Source organism: Rhinolophus ferrumequinum, chromosome 4 (assembly GCF_004115265.2).
Source record: "Rhinolophus ferrumequinum isolate MPI-CBG mRhiFer1 chromosome 4, mRhiFer1_v1.p, whole genome shotgun sequence".
Taxonomy (NCBI): domain Eukaryota; kingdom Metazoa; phylum Chordata; class Mammalia; order Chiroptera; family Rhinolophidae; genus Rhinolophus; species Rhinolophus ferrumequinum.
The window spans coordinates 93,633,735-93,651,597 of NC_046287.1; the positions used below are offsets into that span (position 1 = coordinate 93,633,735).

At 40.5% G+C, this 17,863-nt stretch overlaps 1 protein-coding gene across 3 annotated transcripts in view; it reads left to right on the plus strand.

The window, feature by feature from the left end:
• The window catches only part of DCLK1 (doublecortin like kinase 1), a 315,147-nt gene that overhangs the window by 213,034 nt on the left and 84,250 nt on the right, over nt 1-17,863 (plus strand). For all 3 annotated transcript variants that reach the window (XM_033103776.1, XM_033103774.1, XM_033103773.1), the window contains exon 5: nt 8,844-8,960. In XM_033103776.1, coding sequence (XP_032959667.1) covers nt 8,844-8,960 — 117 coding nt within the window. The remainder of the gene's footprint in view (nt 1-8,843; nt 8,961-17,863) is intronic.

The following is a 17,863-nucleotide window of genomic DNA, read 5'->3' on the forward strand; positions in this document are numbered from 1 at the left end:
TATAAAACACTTACTGGGAGCTAAAGCAAAGGAGTCAGCCACCATCATTTGCATTTTGGCAGGGACCCAAAGGCAGGCAGAGGAGTAGGAAAGCTTTCTAAGTGGAGAAAAGGAAAGCCTTCCGGCGTGCTCTGATTGTTGGCATGGGGACACTGGAGGCAGGCTGATTATATGATTAGGGTGCATATTTGATTTTCTCTGGTCGGTTCTAAGTTGGAATCGGGTACAAAAATTAGGGAACTTGTCAGTTATTAATCAAGTCTAAGCTATTTGTGGGTGATTGTTACAGGTGTTATTGTTTAGTTTCCTGGATTGTTACTAGAGATAGCAAGGAGGCTTCCTGCAAGTCTTACAGCAGGTTGGCTTGCTGGCCAGTTATTGTAGAAAAGGGGTTGGTTTCCTGAGAAGCTTGCTGCAGATGCTGGGTCAGAGCTGTATTTTTCTACATGGTCCAGCCATTGTCCGTTTGTATAATCAGTCTCTCAGTGTGGTCAGGCTTCAGTGAAGACTGAGAAGGCATCGCCTTTGGGCTGGATGACATGGAACATACATGCATCTATCAACAGTGACACGTGAAGAGAGGGGCTCTCGGCATCTATGATTTGTTCAAACCTCCCACTGGAGGCACACAGGTTCCTGATGAGAAGAAGCTCAGAGCCATCCAAGGGGAGCTTCCCCATTTTTATAAGTGCTTCACTTTCAAAAAGATGAAGATTGCTGGTGATGCCGTCTCAGCCAATGGAGAGGCAGCAGATCCTGAGCAAAGAGCTGAAGACAATCACAGAAACAGAAAAATAAAGAGGCTGCCCTCAGAGATCAGTTTCAATGCAGATGAGGTTAGGCTTTTATAGGGAAAACAAGCTTACCAACTCCAGTTATGTTTTAGACTTTCAGAAAGACAAAATCCTGGCTTCAAAGCAGCTAAAGAGTACCTGACTGCATCATCTTGAGGCAGTGGGCTTGGCTGCATAAAGAGGGTTGCAAATTCCCAGTCTCACTAGGTAAGAACAGAAATCTCCTGCCTGGTTACTGGCACTCATCTTAGCTAGTTTCATTGCAGAGGTCAAGTGGTACCTAGAAAAGAAAAGACTTGACTTCGAGTTCAGCTGATTACGATGTTCCTGGACTTTCCGCAACACTCGGATTCACACAGCACAGCCTGGCAGTCTTTCTCTGTATCGTGACCCCATGACCTCCTCCATCCTCCAGACTCTCAACGCAGAAACCGCCAGCATTTCAAAGGCCCCATGTTGCTAATCCAATTTTAACAGACAATCGTTAAGACCTTCAGCACATCACCCACTCTGCAGTGGATGCATTAAAGCCCTAAACTATCAATTCGTGTCAGCCAAACCTACAGAAAGAATATGCAGACTGCATTGTTTAGGGACCCAGGCAGGTGGTTTGTGATAGCTACATTAACACCCTCAAGGAAGGATTTAGGAATTCACTGAGGACCCTCGGCAAACATTACCTAAGGAAGACTTTCTCCAGTTGTTCTCAACCAGAGGCAACATGGCTCCTGAGAGAGGTTTGGCAATGTGTAGACATGTTTTTGGTTGTCACAACCAGGGCGGTGCTACTGGCATTTAGTGAGTAGAGGCCAGGGATGAAACTAGCAACTGGCACTAAACGGTGCAACTGACATGTGGGCAGAAGGAAAAACCGAGATCCGTTTCAGGAAATGAAGATCTGGTACAACAAGGCAGAAAGCAGCTTTTTGTGCCTTGTGTCTGGAGGCCCCCCTCTTTTTCTCCTTTCTCCCAGGACTAAAACTCAGAGACTGCACAGTGAGCAGGCAGAGAACACTCAGGGGTGACAGAAAATAAGATAGTGGGTTATCAGGCAATGTCCTAGAGCAAAACAGCCTAACCACCCTGGACCCACATAAAACTTTCACCTGTTTTGTTGGGGAAATTAACTTTTATTTGACTGTTAGGAAAAAGGGAATTATTGGGAGAAGAGAATCAGTCATGCTTCCAAAACAGTAGATCCGAGGGGTGACTTAAGAAGTTAGTACAGAAAATCCCAGTGCCATAAAGCCTTCTGCAGATGTTATGTAAAGGTCCACTTTCAGCCAGTGAGTGCCTCCAGAGCTGGTTCCTGTCGGTTTCACAGCCGAGCAGCCTGTCCATGTGGGGAACACGTGTGCGCCATCTGGAGTGCCCAGCTGGGTATTCAAAGTTGTGGTGGGCCAGTCTCGGTACTGGTTTAGACACACATGGCTATATTTTTAGAAGGTACTTGAAAAATCTTAGTTTCTGGGACTTGACTCTCCAGCTAAGTCACTCGAAAGGATGCTTTTGTTTCCAGTCCGTCTGCTACATACTTTATTTTTTAAAAACTATCATTTCGAGTGTTTTGATCTTGACAGCTTTTGTTCCAGACATGCTGCATATGCAGCTTAGGGAAGTAACACGGGTTCCAAACCGTGGCCACAGCCGATGGGGATGGGAGTTTCACTGTACTGTCAGGAGTGCGTTGGAATCCAGGTGGTACAGAAACGAGAGGATGGGCCTCAGTCCTTATTGCAGCATGCAGCGAGGGAAATGCAGGCGGACACACCCTGCAAGGAGCCTACATTTGGATTTTCCTATAGTGCTACCGTGAAGTGTGGAAACCATTATGTTTCCACAGGAAGTCAACTTTAGTTGTCAATCATACCAGGAATCCTCTGTTCAGCTGACGCATGCTGACAAGCTGGAGGCTAATCAGGGTATTCAAAGCTTCAAAACCATGAGACAGAAGGTGTTGAAACCCTCAGGCATTGGAGATGCTTAAGAAGAAGCTGGACAACCACTTATGGAGACAGGAGGAGAAGTTATGTATGAATCAAGGAGACAGTTGACTTGGTAACTATTAATAACCTTGATATTCCTGGACAGTTCCTTCCAACTCAGAGCACATAAAGGTAACTTGTTGGAGAGTTAGAGAGCTCGAATTGCAAGTTCTCTCTTTTGGCCATTGAACTTGTGCTACATGTATTTAAAAAAAAAGTCTAAGGAACTGAATATGCTTTCTGATTCTATTTTGCATAGAGCCACAAAGAAGAATACTGTTCCCTTTGGAAGCTTTGTACCTTTGCCAAGTTAAAGAGGAAGCTTGTGTTTGTAACAAGGATAAGGAAGAAAGCACAGAGCATCTACTGCTCATGATGGATTCTTCTCGTTGAACTCGCCCATCTCATTAACAGTTCAGAACAACGGAATTTAAAGTAGAGATCAGTTGAGAGGCCTGAGAATGTTTTTGTTCTGGCTAGTTTTAAAAAGAGATAAGAGGAGTAAAACATTTGTTGTGTAAAGAATATTCCCTAGTCAGCAGGCAGCATGTCACAAAGGCTGTCTAGACACTTGTGAGACTTCACCCTTGCCTTATTCAAGGTTCTCCAAAGGTTCAAGTGGACCCCTTTGAATGCATGAATGTCCCTGCTGTGTGAGAGCAAGTGAGCTCTTGGTGCCTGGATGGAATCCTGCAATCATTTCTATTCTTTAGCACCTTACATAACACTTGGGCTTACCTACCAACTGTTCCTGAGTCGGAGGAGAATCTGTATAAGTGGAGGCCCTCGTGCCACTGGGAATCAGTCCCCTTCTCCAGTCTCTTCCCTATACACCTGCATCTGGGTTGTCTCTCTAATTCTGTCCATCACAGAATGCCAATTTCTAGAGTTGGGGTCCTGGATGAAGGTGGGAACTGTTTTAACTTTCTTCCGCAATCCTGAGAACATTTGTGAAACTAATCTTAGTATACACCATATGGAGAAGGATACTTTCCCCCTTACACAACTGTGACTATCGAGACTTTGTAAGTCAGAGTTTGAACCAAAGCTCGCTTGCCTGCAATGGGAAGTTCAGTCACCAGAGACACCATTAATGTGTTTGATCTGATTTTCTATCCTTTGGGTGGGCTGTGATCTTTAGCAGCAAGAGAAATCCCTATCCTGTGGCTTCCTCCGAGTGGCTTACCTGTAGTCCTACATTACTGTCTTTCTTAAGGAGTATCCGCATTGTCTAGTGTCTCCACAGCCAGAGGAACTGCTGCAGCCCTTTTTAGAGAGTACAAGGATGCCAGAGGTATCAGAACAAAGTGATTATCCCCCAAAGGCAAAATCCCCCATAAAAGAGGGAGAATAGATGGGGCGGCTTTCTTGCTGGAGGCTGTGAAAATGTCCTCTGTGAGAACATGGAAGGTTTTCTACTACTGGCCACTTAGAGCAGATTATTCAGTGTTTCTAAATTGTGGGGTTTTTTTTTTTTAAGCTCACAAAGATTGTGCCACTCTCTCTAACCTAATTAAAAATTTGTCCTCCTTCACTGCAGTTTTCACCATTATAAAATACCATTCCCATTTCAATTAATTAAAATGGTTAAAATCTATACTTCAATTACAGAGATGGAGTCTTCCCCCTCCTCCCAATTTATGGCCTAGTGCTTCAATTTTCTTCAGTTGGTTTTATTTTAACCCTGGGGGGTAAAGGGGGGAGTTACTACAATTATTTTGCTTCTGTTATTCAATTTTGCAGAATCATTCTAATCCCCAGTATAACTCAAGAAGCTTCATTCTTATTCTGAAGTCAAGTGTTACGAGATGTGTAATATTTGTAACTACCTTTCAGACTCCATCATCCCTCAAGCTATTACCACACTATAACTTCACTTCTGAAGGAGAGGTTATTGTTTCTTTGTTTCTGATGCAATGGACATCTTGATAGACTTGTAACATTAGTATCAAATTTTTAATTTAATGTTGATACGAGAACTGGTCATTTGCCATCCTTCCCACTGTCCACCATCACCCACTTGTCGGTCTGCCCCAATCAGGGGCACTGACAGAAAATACCCATGCTTTATTCACAATGGAGCAGCTTGCTTAGGCCACAATATCAGATATCAGGGTGGTGAGGAGGCCCCCAATCTAAGAAAAGGGGTTCTGATGCAAGTTATCTGGCCTTTCTGAGACTCAGTTTCCTCATCTGTAAAATGAGAGATTAGATTAGTTCAGTGAATAGTGTGAGGTCACACAAGTAGTTACAGGATCGATAGCAATATAGGCCGGTATTTATTGATCAGCTAGTCCATGCTTTTTAATATGTCAGGAACTAGCTAGTACCCAGTGGAGCAGCGGCTGAGGAGACAGACTAGTAAATGAATACTTTTGATAGATTAATAATATGATGAGAACTAAATTTAAGAGAAGCCAGAGAAGCTATGGCAGTATAGCAGGAGCCCACAAGTTCTTTTCAGTTCTTCGAAAATCAAATGAAATGCCTGTATTTGCTCCAAGACTGAGCTGCCTAACTAACTAAAATACCTGGTTTCTTTCTGGTAGCTGGAAAAATGTCAACTTAGTGTGGGTAGATTGGTTCTGTTATGCTGGTCCAGAGACCTGGTTGGTAGTTGGAGCCATAAGTAGCAATTCTGGCACCTGTGGCAAACAGCATGCGACAAACCCTAAAATCAACTTTTTAATTCATGTTGCGGCTCACAGATGGGTGTTATTACCAGGGTGCACCATCTGGCAGCTTTCTATTTTAGCTATGCATTCCTGCTAGCTGGCTTCTGAGCTTTGTAAATTATTATTTTAAATTTATGTGACTCTAAACATCATGATGACCTGGAACAAAAAGTCCTGGTCACCCTGCCCTCATTATAGTCTTGATTTTGATTTAAAAGGAGGAAATACATTATTACTTAAAACAATTTGTTTGATAAACCAACATTTTTCAAACATGAGGTCCATGAAACAAAAAGTAAAAAAGAGCCCTTGCTGGTTAAAAGATTCTACACTCCACTACCAGGTGGTGTTTCGGGTTCTAAAACTTGGTATGTTCGCCCCAGGCCTGCAGCCCTCAGTGCTAGGCACATAGGGGGCATGTGGTGAAAAGTGAATTGGAAGCATGCCAGTGGTCCAGCAACATTACATACAGCAATCCTGTTCGGTTGCCAATGCCTTTCCAAATGGCTAGGACAATGTCCAAAGCTTGGGACAGCTCCAGCATGTGTGGTCAGTTGTGTGGACAAAGCCTTGAGCTAACTGGACGTCCTCTTCACATGTTCCAAAGATCTGTTTTGTGAACTAAAACATCTTCAGACACACCCTAGGGCACTGCCACCCCATGTGGTTTTTAACGATATCTTCTGATGTTATATTTCTTGCTCACTGCTATCTTTTAATATTTGCTGATATGTCCATGTGTGTAGTTCTTTCTTTCTTTCTTCCTTCCTTCCTTTTTTTTTTTTTTTTTTAGAAATGGGAATTTATGGGGGAGGCCGGTTAGCTCAGTTGGTTAGATCATGGTGCTAATAGCGCCAAGGTTGCCAGTTCGATCCCTGCATGGGCCACTGTAAGCTGCGCCCTCCTTAAAAAAAAAAAAAGAAAAAAGAAAAAAAAGAAAAGAAAAAAAGAAAACAAGAAATGGAAATCTCGCAGGGCCACCCTGGTAAACCAAAATGGCTAACAGTGGCCCCAAGTGACTGTTGGGGAAGCCTGGACATGCTCAATAATGCCCTGATTCATTTTCCCTCTGCTGTGGCTACAAAAACACAAATACTCAAAGTGGAATTTGAGTATTCCTCTTCTCCTTTCTTTTTCTTTTTTTATTTTTAAATCCTTTATCTTCTTTTTGCCCCAAGAGGTCAATTCACAATGCTCTCCAAGAAATACTCTCCACTATTTCCTATCTGTAGTCTTGTAACATTTACATATTTCATATACACTTACATTCCTTCTTTACTAAAAAATACAAACTACATTGTTGATTTGGAATAATAGGAATATACATATATAGAGAGAGATATACATATATATATATATATATATATATATATATATATATAGAGAGAGAGAGAGAGAGAGAGAGAGAGAGAGAGAGAGAGACGCCATTCAGAGTAGATAAGGGAAAGAAACATGTTTTGACCTTAGAAAATTAGAGAGTGCATAGATAAGGAAGAAAAATTTCAGTTAAATCAAGCATTAGAATTAGATTTGGCATTACTATGATATTTTTACTAAAGTATAAAATGGTTTAAAAATGCACAATGGAAAAGTTAATAGATTATACTTTAATTTTAAACTACTATACTTAAAAGGAACACTACATTTAAAAAGTTGCCATATTTCAGCAACTGTCCACAAAGATAAATATTTATAATATGACAGAAAAATGGGTAAAACTTTAATATAGAATGCACTCTTATAAACCAATGAGAAAAAGACCAACTAGTTGCAAATGGCCAAAAGACATGAATAAATAATTGCAAAAGAAGGAATATAAATGGCTAATAAGCATATGAGAAAAATTACACCTTAATTGGGAATCAAACCCACTCAGATTTAAAGCAATGAAGTTCGATATTTGTTTTGAAATTAGCGAACAGTTTTTGAAAAGATAACACCTAGCCTCAATGACAGCTCAGGCAAATGACCACTCTCATACTGCTATGAAAGTACAATTTGGGTCAGCCTATTTGAAGGGCAGTTTGTCAAAACTTTAGAAAAATACTTCTCTTGTAGACCTACCAATCCCACTTCATTCTGAAAATATTTTTGAGCACCTACAATGTATCCCATGGTTTCCAATTATTAGAAACTAAATTTCAACTGCCAGGGACTCAATCTATCTTAAAGAAATAATCAGATAACTGTACATTCATTTTATTGAGTAATTACAATAGTGAAATATGGAACACAAGTTAAACATCCAACAGTAGGAATTCGGCTAAGCAAATTATAGTACATCCATGCAGTAAAATGTTCTATAGCCATTAAATGAAAGAGTGAGAATGCTCTTAATATCTTGTGGTATGAAAAGAGCTGGTAACAGATGGATATGTACAAACTAATCCCAATGTTGTTTAAGTATATAAATGAGTAGAAAAAAATTCTGAGAGTTTGTATACCATCCTCCAAAAAAAAAAAAAAGTATCTCTTGATGGTTTTTTTTTTAGATATTATTTATATTTTTCTATCTACAATGAACATTGATTATTATTACAAGCTTAAAAATATTTTTATTTATTACAAATGGTTCTTTAAGAATAAGATGTATGGATTGGCATAACATCGTAATTGGTCAATACAGGTTACTAAGAGAGAAATAAAAAGCTCTTTGGTATTTAAGATTGTTTAGTGTTGAGTTTAATGAACACAAATACCAAGGATTTAAATCGAATGAAAGCAAAGTTGTTTCTCAGCCTCAGGCAAAAACTCATTTTATAGACACCATCAGTGTGGTTGCACAGACTCCCAAGGTGGCCTTGTAGCTGGGTGAAGTCACCCCTTCACTGATTTTTACCTCTTCTGAGCCAATGCTCAGAAGACCCGCAGCTATTGCTGCAAGGATTTCCAAGAACAATAAACTCGGGATGAGTGGAATCTTTCATAATAGGTGGAATGTTCCATCACTTCCTTCCTAGCTTGGTTTATGATATTGACCTTTTATCTAACATTTTTCTTGGAAGAAAGAGCAATTCATCCCAGAAGAGACATATAATATATATGTCTCAAATATATATATGTCTCGATACAACAAATAAGGAAGGGGTGGGTGGAGAGAAACCAACAAAATCACCTCTTTACCAGCCTATTACTCCCAATGTGGCCAAAATATTATCGCACGAAGGTAAACTAGAAGGCTTGGAGTACTGCTTCCTTGGATGTGGAAGATGCCCGCTGTGCCCTTTCACGTTGTTTCCTTGGTCCCTTTGTTATAGAAGAGCATGGGGCTGGCAGGAAGAAGGAGTGGCTGAGGACTGCCATGTATTTCTCCTTACAAACTTAGCGTACATTTTGAATGGGGTGTGCCATGACCCTATAACGACGTGTGCTTCTTGTTCTTTCCCCAGAATGTCGAGTGGTGAAGTCCACTTCCTACACCAAAATAGCTTCGTCATCCCGCAGGAGCACCACCAAGAGCCCGGGACCTTCCAGGCGCAGCAAGTCCCCAGCGTCGACTAGCTCAGGTAAAGCAGCAAAGGCGACTTTGGAGAAACTGACTTGTTTCTGACGCGTGACAAGCAGAGGGGATGTGAAGCCCAGAGTGAGAGGGTTTAAGATAGTGCAGGTTCCGGTTTATAATTTTAGAACATGCTGGAGTGGTGGAACAGATTTTTCCAGAGTCTAACATGTTGGCTGTCAGAGAAAACATCGAGCTCGGGAAAATTAACTTAGGGAAGACTCAGATTGCCCGCAACTGGAAGTGTACGACCAACTTGCATAATTTCTACCACAAAAATTAATTTTTCAGACTAAGGGCCTTCGACTCCAGGAGTCTGTTAAATCATTTATTCTACTCGGTACTGGCTTATGAAGACTTGCCAGTTTGTATTTGCTGGACCTTTGTTGAACGCTGGCTCCCAGCATGGCTGTGAGAACGGGAGCCCAGCGCAGGGATAGCGGCGGGGACCCGGCCCGTGTCTGGCGCTCACTGGGCTCCCGTGCTGGTGTTGGCACAGGATGTGTACTCACAAGATGACCATCTCAGCCCTGACTCTTCCTTCTTTGGTCTTAAAACTGACATGAGTCATTTAGGTTGTTCTTGTTTTTGAGTTTTATTGTGTGTTTTTGGTCTTAGGTATAAGGTCTGTTTCACTATTAAAAGGGATTACTTATTAAATGATATAAATGTTGAATGGGAATTATTAAATAATCATACATCAAAGTGACAGTCACCTGATTTCATGAAGACAGAGACGCTCTTAGGGACAAAGACCTGTATGTAGGGCCGGTCCAGAGGCCTTCTGGTATTCAACAGCATGGACCCAGAGAGATGGGAAAGGATCTCTAAGCTGGAGATGCAAGGCCTGCCTCTGGCACCACTCACCAGCTGTTGCACTATTGTGTAAGTTACAACCTCTGTATTTAAAAATGGAGGTGCTATAATCTGCAAGTAAAACTGAAACCTTGGAAGAAGGAACTCTTTTTTTTTTTTAATTAAAATTAATTGAGGTGACAATTGTTAGTAAAGTCACATAGATTTCAGGTGTACAATTCTGTATTACATCATCTATATATCACATTGTGTGTTCACCACCCAGAGTCAGTTCTCCTTCCATCACCATCACCATATACTTGATCCCCTTTATCCTCTTCTACCCCCTTACCCTCTGGTAACCACTAAACTATTGTCTCTGTCTATGAGTTTTTGTTTCTTCATTTGTTGGTCTTGTTCCTTTGTTGTTTTCAGTTTTATATACCACATATTAGTGAAATCATATGGTTCTCGACTTTTTCTGTCTGACTTACTTTGCTTAGCATAATAATCTCAAGATCCATCCATGTTGTTGCAAATGGTATATAAGGCATTCATACAGCTCAGCAACAAAAAAACAAACAACCCAATTAAAAAATGGGCAGAGGACCTGAATAGACATTTCTCCCAGGAGGACATACAGATGCCCAATAGACATATGAAAAGATGTTCAACATCCCTAATCATCAGAGACATGCAAATAAAAACCACAATGAGATATTACCTTACACCAGTTAGAATGGCTATCATCAACAAGACAAATAATAACAAGTGTTGGAGAGGCTGTGGAGAAAAAGGAACCCTCATACACTGCTGGTGGGAATGCAGACTGGTGCAGCCACTATGGAAGGCAGTGTGGAGGTTCCTTAAAACATGAAAAATACAATTACCATATGACCCAGCAATTCCTCTTTTGGGTATCTACCCAAAAAATCTGAAAACATTTATCGGTAAAGATATATGTACTCCAATGTTCACTGCAGCTTTATTTACAGTGGCCAAGGCATAGAAACAACCAAAGTGTCCTTCAATAGATGATTGGATAAAGAAGATGTGGTACATATACACAATAGAATACTGTTCTACCATAAGAAGAAGGAATTCTTTTGGCTGGATAGCCAGAGTACCCAGCCCAACTTGGTTCTCTAAGAGTCACCTTCTCCTCAGGGCTTTACTGATTACATGGATTCCCTAAACAGGTTTCAAAAGACCTTTTCCTGTTGATCTATCTGAGTGGCAACAATGCGCTGCCACTACCCCCTTCCCACAGCATGGCCTTCATCATAACCTGCCAACGAATAAGTCTCAGAACATGGCTGCCACTTGAGGTGCAGCTTGTTCACCCCTCTAGTTGAAGGGTGGGCTGAGAACTCCTCCCTAAATATGACATAGCTCACCCAGATTGGATGAACCCTAAAATGAGACATTGCTGAAAGGTCAGGTAGTAAGAGCGAATGTTTAGAGTGCATAAACATCACTTGGGAACTCGGTAAAGTTTGCCATCCTGATCATGCCCCCTCAGATTCTAAGACCATAAACCTGTCTGTGGTTTAGCAAATATTCCAGGTGAATCTGATCAGATAGTCTATAGCCAATAGTTAAAGAAACATTTGGTTAAGGAAGTGGTTCCCAAAGTGTGGTTCCCCAGATCAGTAGTTTCATGATTACCTGAGTACTTGTTGGAAATGCAGCCTTGAGCCTTTCCCTGGACGCACTGAATCACAAACTCTGGAGCTGGGGCCCAGCAATCTGCATTTTCCTGTGCCCTCCAGGTGAATCTGAGGCTCACCCAAATTTGAGAACCACTGAATTGCAGACAACAAAGGGGAAATGAATACAGGAAGTCAGTTGACTCTGGATAATCTGGTATGAAAGAGATGGCTTACTTATCTTCACTTACTGGCGTGATAGACGTGACTTCCCTTCTACCTCCTTGCTTGCTTCCGAGTGGCAAAGTCCATCTGTAATGGCTGCAGCCCAAGAGCAGACATCTAGACACCTTGAAGTGTAGATCAAGAGAGCAGTGAGCATATGAGAGTGACAGATGCCAGCTTCGTTTTCTCCATCCTTATCATGGCCAGCCTTCAGAGAACCAATCCCTTGGGAGAGGATAGACTTTCTGCCTGAAGATCATCCGTTCCCTGGAAACTGATACTGGGGAAAGTCTTTCCCTTCAAGAGACACACCACCTACATACAGCGATGTGGACCTCCAAAATGACAGAGTGATGTTGGAATTGCTGCGTGTAAAACTTCCCTGGCAGACCTTAGCTTGTTCATTAACCTGCCAACAGGTTAAAACCGAGCTCTTTGGAGGCTCTCGGACAAAGACCATTTCTCATTTCCCTGTGCTTTAGGATGAACTCCCAGGGGCAATAAGAGAGAAAGATGTCATGGGGCTTGCCAGCCTTTTGTCCCTAAAATCTTGTCTATTTAGTGCCATCACAGAAGGATGTGAAGGAGAAAGAAGCCCCATGTTAACGGAAACGTTCTCAATACAACTAAAAAAACATGAATGTTAAAGAACAGAATTAGTCCTCGATCCAAATCAGCTCTGACATTGATAAATTTGACTTAATCTTTCCTCTCTTCCTCTTAGTATATATACCATGAATTTTAAAATATCAGGTATGTGTGTGTGGGGGGGGGGTGGCATCTAATGATGAGTGATTAGTCAAATTCGTATGGCTTCTACAGTATAGATGTTTCAAGAGACTCAATATACACTTTTGCTATTAATTTTTGTTGTTGTTATTGTTGTTAACAGGTTTTGTTTTTGAGACCTGTAGGCAGTTAGATGCTCCTGGGTTTGGATGGAAGTTTCTTTTCTTTTTTCTTTTTGTCCCCATAATTCTAGAAAGGTAGGGGATAGGTCAGATTATTGTGCACAAGTCAGAGAATAGAATCATGAGACCTGGAACAGATACTGTCTGCTGCTAAAGTTCCTATTACAGATGTAACAAAAATGTCCCCACACTTTCTCTCTGTCTGATTATGGGAGCCAAGATTGAATGGAGGGAAATGGGAGGAAAATATGGAGAGAGAATTTTTGCAACTCAGATGCAACCTTGTAAATAGTGAAGAGCCTGTTTTACTCCAAAAAACAATCTAAAATTTGAATTAAAGTAAAGAGAATCATGAATCTAACCTTAAAAAGACTTAAAATATGAATTCATTAAAAAATAAATACAGGAAATTATTTCCCTTTAGAATTAACTGGTAACATAGTCACTATTCAGCATCTCTAAGATTATATAAATCTTATAAATATAATGTATTTAATTATAATCTCATAAATATAGATGGCTATAGCATTCACCAAAAGTAATTTCAGAAACTCAACAAAGCAGCTAGGCAAATGTATTAAATGCATTTCTATTTGTTACTGCCTACATTTGGAACTATTGCTTTTGGAAGTTTAAAATGGATAGGACACGTTACCTCAAAATCAATATATTGCTTCAAACAAGCATTTCTATTTTCTATTGTTTCCCAGAAGCTCTTTTCAACTCTACTGAAAACCTGGTTGGTTTGACCAGCACTAACTTGGAATTTATGATTCCAGGTACGGCATGCCAGGTAGTTTCATTTCCATAAAGAAAGTGGAATCCAAATCTATTTTAAAATCAGTTTGTTCTTGAAAAACTACCTTCATTCAAGGTGTCTTTAACCACTAGGTCAAAATTAATCAAATAGCACTGATCCCGTTTTGTTTCATATGAGTCTTGTATGCATATAAAATTTTCAACTTCTTGCATTTTGATCTAGAAGATATTCCATAGAACCATATCCTGGTTATGTAACAGCTTATCACATGCAATGACTGTCTCTTGAGTCTGACTTGCCACGAAATCTTACCACCTTCTTCTCGGTGATTCTAATTTAGAGAGGGTTTACAGAGCAGTGGTACCCAGTCAATCACAAATACGTTGATGATACCAGTGACCTCAAGACAATTTCCTTCCCTGGGATGGAAGCCTGGGGTTCAGGAAGTACTGTGATATTTTCGTTTCTTTTCAATTGCAAGTGTGGCTGCTGGATGTCAGGGGAGCCCCTGCCTGGGGCCTGTCTCCTGAGCGAGTTTAAGACTCCTGTCTCTACTCAAGTCTGGCTCTTACAACCGGTGGAAAGGAGCAGTGAATTAGCCCAATATAATTGATCATCATTTTCTTAACATCAGTGTTTTAATAAATCATGAAGATAGGAATTTGAATAATTTTACTTTCATACCTCTTACACACTGATGTTGTCCCAAACCCCAATCACCATTGTGAACCTGACTCTTTAACATTAAATAATCTTTGTTTTTCCTCCTAAAATATTAACTTAAAATGTAAAATAATCTCTGCTTCCGTTTTCCAATTTATACTTCCAGTATCATCTTCCTGCATTACCCAGAGATTGGAGCATAGTATAAAGTTAAGATTTGCTCAGTTTTCATGCCATGCTACTGTTCATGATAATATTGTTAACGTATATTTAAATGAAACATCAGGACTTTTATCTCTTTGATCTTTTTTGATTTTCCCAGTTGTCTCCCAACAACAAGCAACACGATATTATTATTTGTTTTGTAATAATATAGTGCGTTTTTAGAAATGCGGAAGCAGAGGCTGGGGCAATTGCCTGTCCCAGAGTCACAGCGTTAACAGTGGCAGCACAGGGCTGGCACCTGGGGCTTCCAGTACTCCAGACACAGCAGGCTGGCAGTCTTTGATACCATTTTTTTTCTCCTCTGCTTATTAAACTTTTGACCTGCAGGAAATAACTAATATAGCACCTGGTGTAACATTGCAATATACGACATTATAACACTTTGAACAGAAGCCTAAGTATGAGTGCCAGGCACCAGCTTTCTGCAGGTGAAATGATTCACCCCAACTTCATGATGTATGTCAATGGGAGACAGAAGCCTTTCCATGTAAGTCAGTGTTAGAACGAGATTGAGAATCTTCTATAAATCTTCTCTTTGTCCTGTACCCATTCCTCTTCTTGGGACTAAAAGAAGTTAGAGGTGATTTATTAATGTAAGGTGTTCAATTACACATTCAGAAATATCAAGCGTGAGTCTGCCAGTGTCAGACGTTTGCTAGGCTCTAACACTGTAGAGATGAAAGAAACAGCCTCTACTCTCAAGAAGCATACAGATCAAGCCCCCTAAATAATTTATAGATAACATAATTCACATACCTGTTGAATTATTATTAGTATCCATAACAGAGAGAGTCCAAAGAAGGCTCTCTATTGGAACTAGATTGGAACTAGAAAAAAAGAAACCAGAAGCCTTAATAACACACAAGAAAATAACGATCCCCCAGACAATTGCATGCTGAGACATTGAATGTGATACCACTAAGAAAGGGGAAAATGGTTTTAGTTGCTTCTTAAAAGAAACAAGAAAATATAAAAACATTATAAAGAGTGTTTAATATGGGTTGAATCTTTATTCATGTGTGTTCATCTTTGGAACACAGACATCTCATAAAATGTGTAATTTAAAAGTGAAATTATTTTAAACAAATTTCTTTTTTTTTAAATTTTATTGGAGAATATTGGGGAACAGTGTGTTTTCTCCAGGGCCCATCAGCTCCAAGTCGTTGTCTTTCAGTCTAGTTGTGGAGGGTGCAGCTCAGTTCCAAGTCCAGTCGCCATATTCAATCTTTAGTTGCAGGGGGCGCAGCCCACTATCCCATGTGGGAATCGAACCAGCAACCTTGTTGTTGAGAGCTCGCACTCTAACCAACTGAGCCATCCAGCCAGCCCTCCGGAAGTTTAGCTGCAGCTCGTTCTCTTCAATCTAGCTGTGGAGGGCGCAGCTCACTGGCCAATGTGGGAATCGATCCGGCAACCCTGTTGTTCAGAGCTTGTGCTCTAACCAACTGAGCCACCCGCCCACCTGGCTGCCCCCCAAGTTTCTTTATCTGTACAATAATTTATAACAAAATATCTCCAAAATAAGAGTACAATATGTACTAATTTGATTTCAATAAGAAAAGATAAAGTTTAGTTTGCTTTATATTATTTTCTTAATATTAAAAGTATAAGAAAACCACATTTATCTATCTTGAATTTTCATTGATAGAGTCCTCCTTAAAACTTACAGATTTCAAAATTTTGACCTCTTCTTGGATACTGTCAAAGATCTTTGGGGTTTTCCGTTTGTTTGTTAGATTGATTATTTGTTTGTTTTAGAGGTTTTATTTCCACTTAGATCGATGGCCAACTTTTTCTCATAGAATGACACCCTCTATTTAGAATCTCTCTCTCTCTATAGAAGCCTTGGCAAACATAACTGAGCCCCCAGTGGGTACCTTACAGTCATTAATTCAAGCATGAGCTGACGGACTTCTGTGCCCTTCAGAAGCATTTAGTCTAAGGTAGAAACACTCCTGTCAACAACTATTCACACAGTGTGCGTTGAGAACCCACGAGGACTAGCAATGTGGGGTGCTGGAGATGCAAGGATGAATATCTGACAGAGGGAAAAGCTGGGTGCTTTAGTAAATTACCGTCTGCCATGACTGAAGCACCAGTCCCTCCTTCCCGGGCTTAACACTTAACTTGTATGTGACTGGGAACCCTGAAGTCTTTTTATTTATGCTATCCAAATTTTACTTTTTTACATAAAAGTATTTTATTCAACATATTCAGATAAGAATCAAAGCTGGGGAAGCAAAGAGAATTTTAATCAGCCTACTAGTTCCATTTGTCAACTTTTTAAATTTATATCAAACACCTTCAAAGGCAGATTGCTGGCTATTAATTTTTAGTTCAGTTTTTTCCTTTGGTGTAGAGATTTCATCCTAGTACATTCTCTGGAGGATTATTTTTTCTGCTTTGGGGTTCCAAGGGAATTGCTGAAAACAGAATGCACCAAGAAAATCAAGAGGGCTGATGACTCATCATTGTGTCTAGAATTTTTTTTGCTGCATATAAAGCTCAGTAATTCGTCCATTCTCTTTCCCTGGGCCCTTCTACTCCTACTGCTCGCCCTCAGCAGGTGAATATCTCCAAAGATACTCTTCAAAACTTTGAACATTTATCTTGACCCACTGTCTATATGGGGGCAGCAGCCTACCCCAACTGCTCTTATAAACCCCTCTATGTTAACGCCTCATGTTACTTAAACAAATATTTCCTGAGCATATACTGTTTTCCAGGCGTGTATTAGGTCCCAAGATTACAAAGACAATTAAACCACAGTTCTTCTTTCAAGTTGGGAGACAAACATCTGTACCTCTTACTATAACAGTGTTGTGTTATGACAGCCCAGAGGAAGAATGGGTTAAATCTCATTAACTGGGTCAGAGAAAGCTTCCAAGAAAAAAGGACTAATAAATTCAGACTTGCAGGATAAGAAGAGCCAGGAAGACATTGCCACCTGAGTCAAGGCAAAAAGTCATGAAGGTATATTAGAATATAGAGAAACAGATGCCAGTTCAGTTCAATAAAAATCAATGACAGAATAGGGAAGGATTAGAGAAGATGGTGATAGTTCAGTTGCTTGTCGTCAGATTGCACAGGGCCACGCAGGCATAGTTTTGTTGTAGGTGTTACGGGGTGAAAGGGGATTTATAGTGACTGTGATTTTATTTGTATTTGAATTTTAGAAACAATGGTGCAGTGGTAGAGAGTATGGCTACACATGAGTGGCTAAGGGCCTGGAAGTCTCCATGAGGCCACTGCAATCGTCCTGGAAAGAAATTGATGGGACAGAATTTAAACAGCAATGTTGGGAGTGGGGGAGACTTCAAAAGGGAAATGAAATCAGGAATTTAACTGGATATGAGACCAGAGAAAGAGAGAGGAACCAGAGACCAGGAACAGGTTTGTCAACTGAGGAGAGAGGCAGGGAATGTGTTCCATTTGAGACATGTAGAGTATACATTGCTTTGGAAATGTTTAGGAATAAGTAATGGTGGTTAAGTCCAATTTGAGCCCACAATACACATTTGACAGACCTTGGCATATAGTAGTGATTTAAACAACAGGAGGGTAAGCTACCTCTCTCCCGACCCCAGTGAAAGATTTATAAAGTAAAGATGACAGTGGGACATCTGCAGTTCTAAGAGCACATCCGAAGAGGGAGGAGAACCCTAAGGGTGCAGTGACAGAA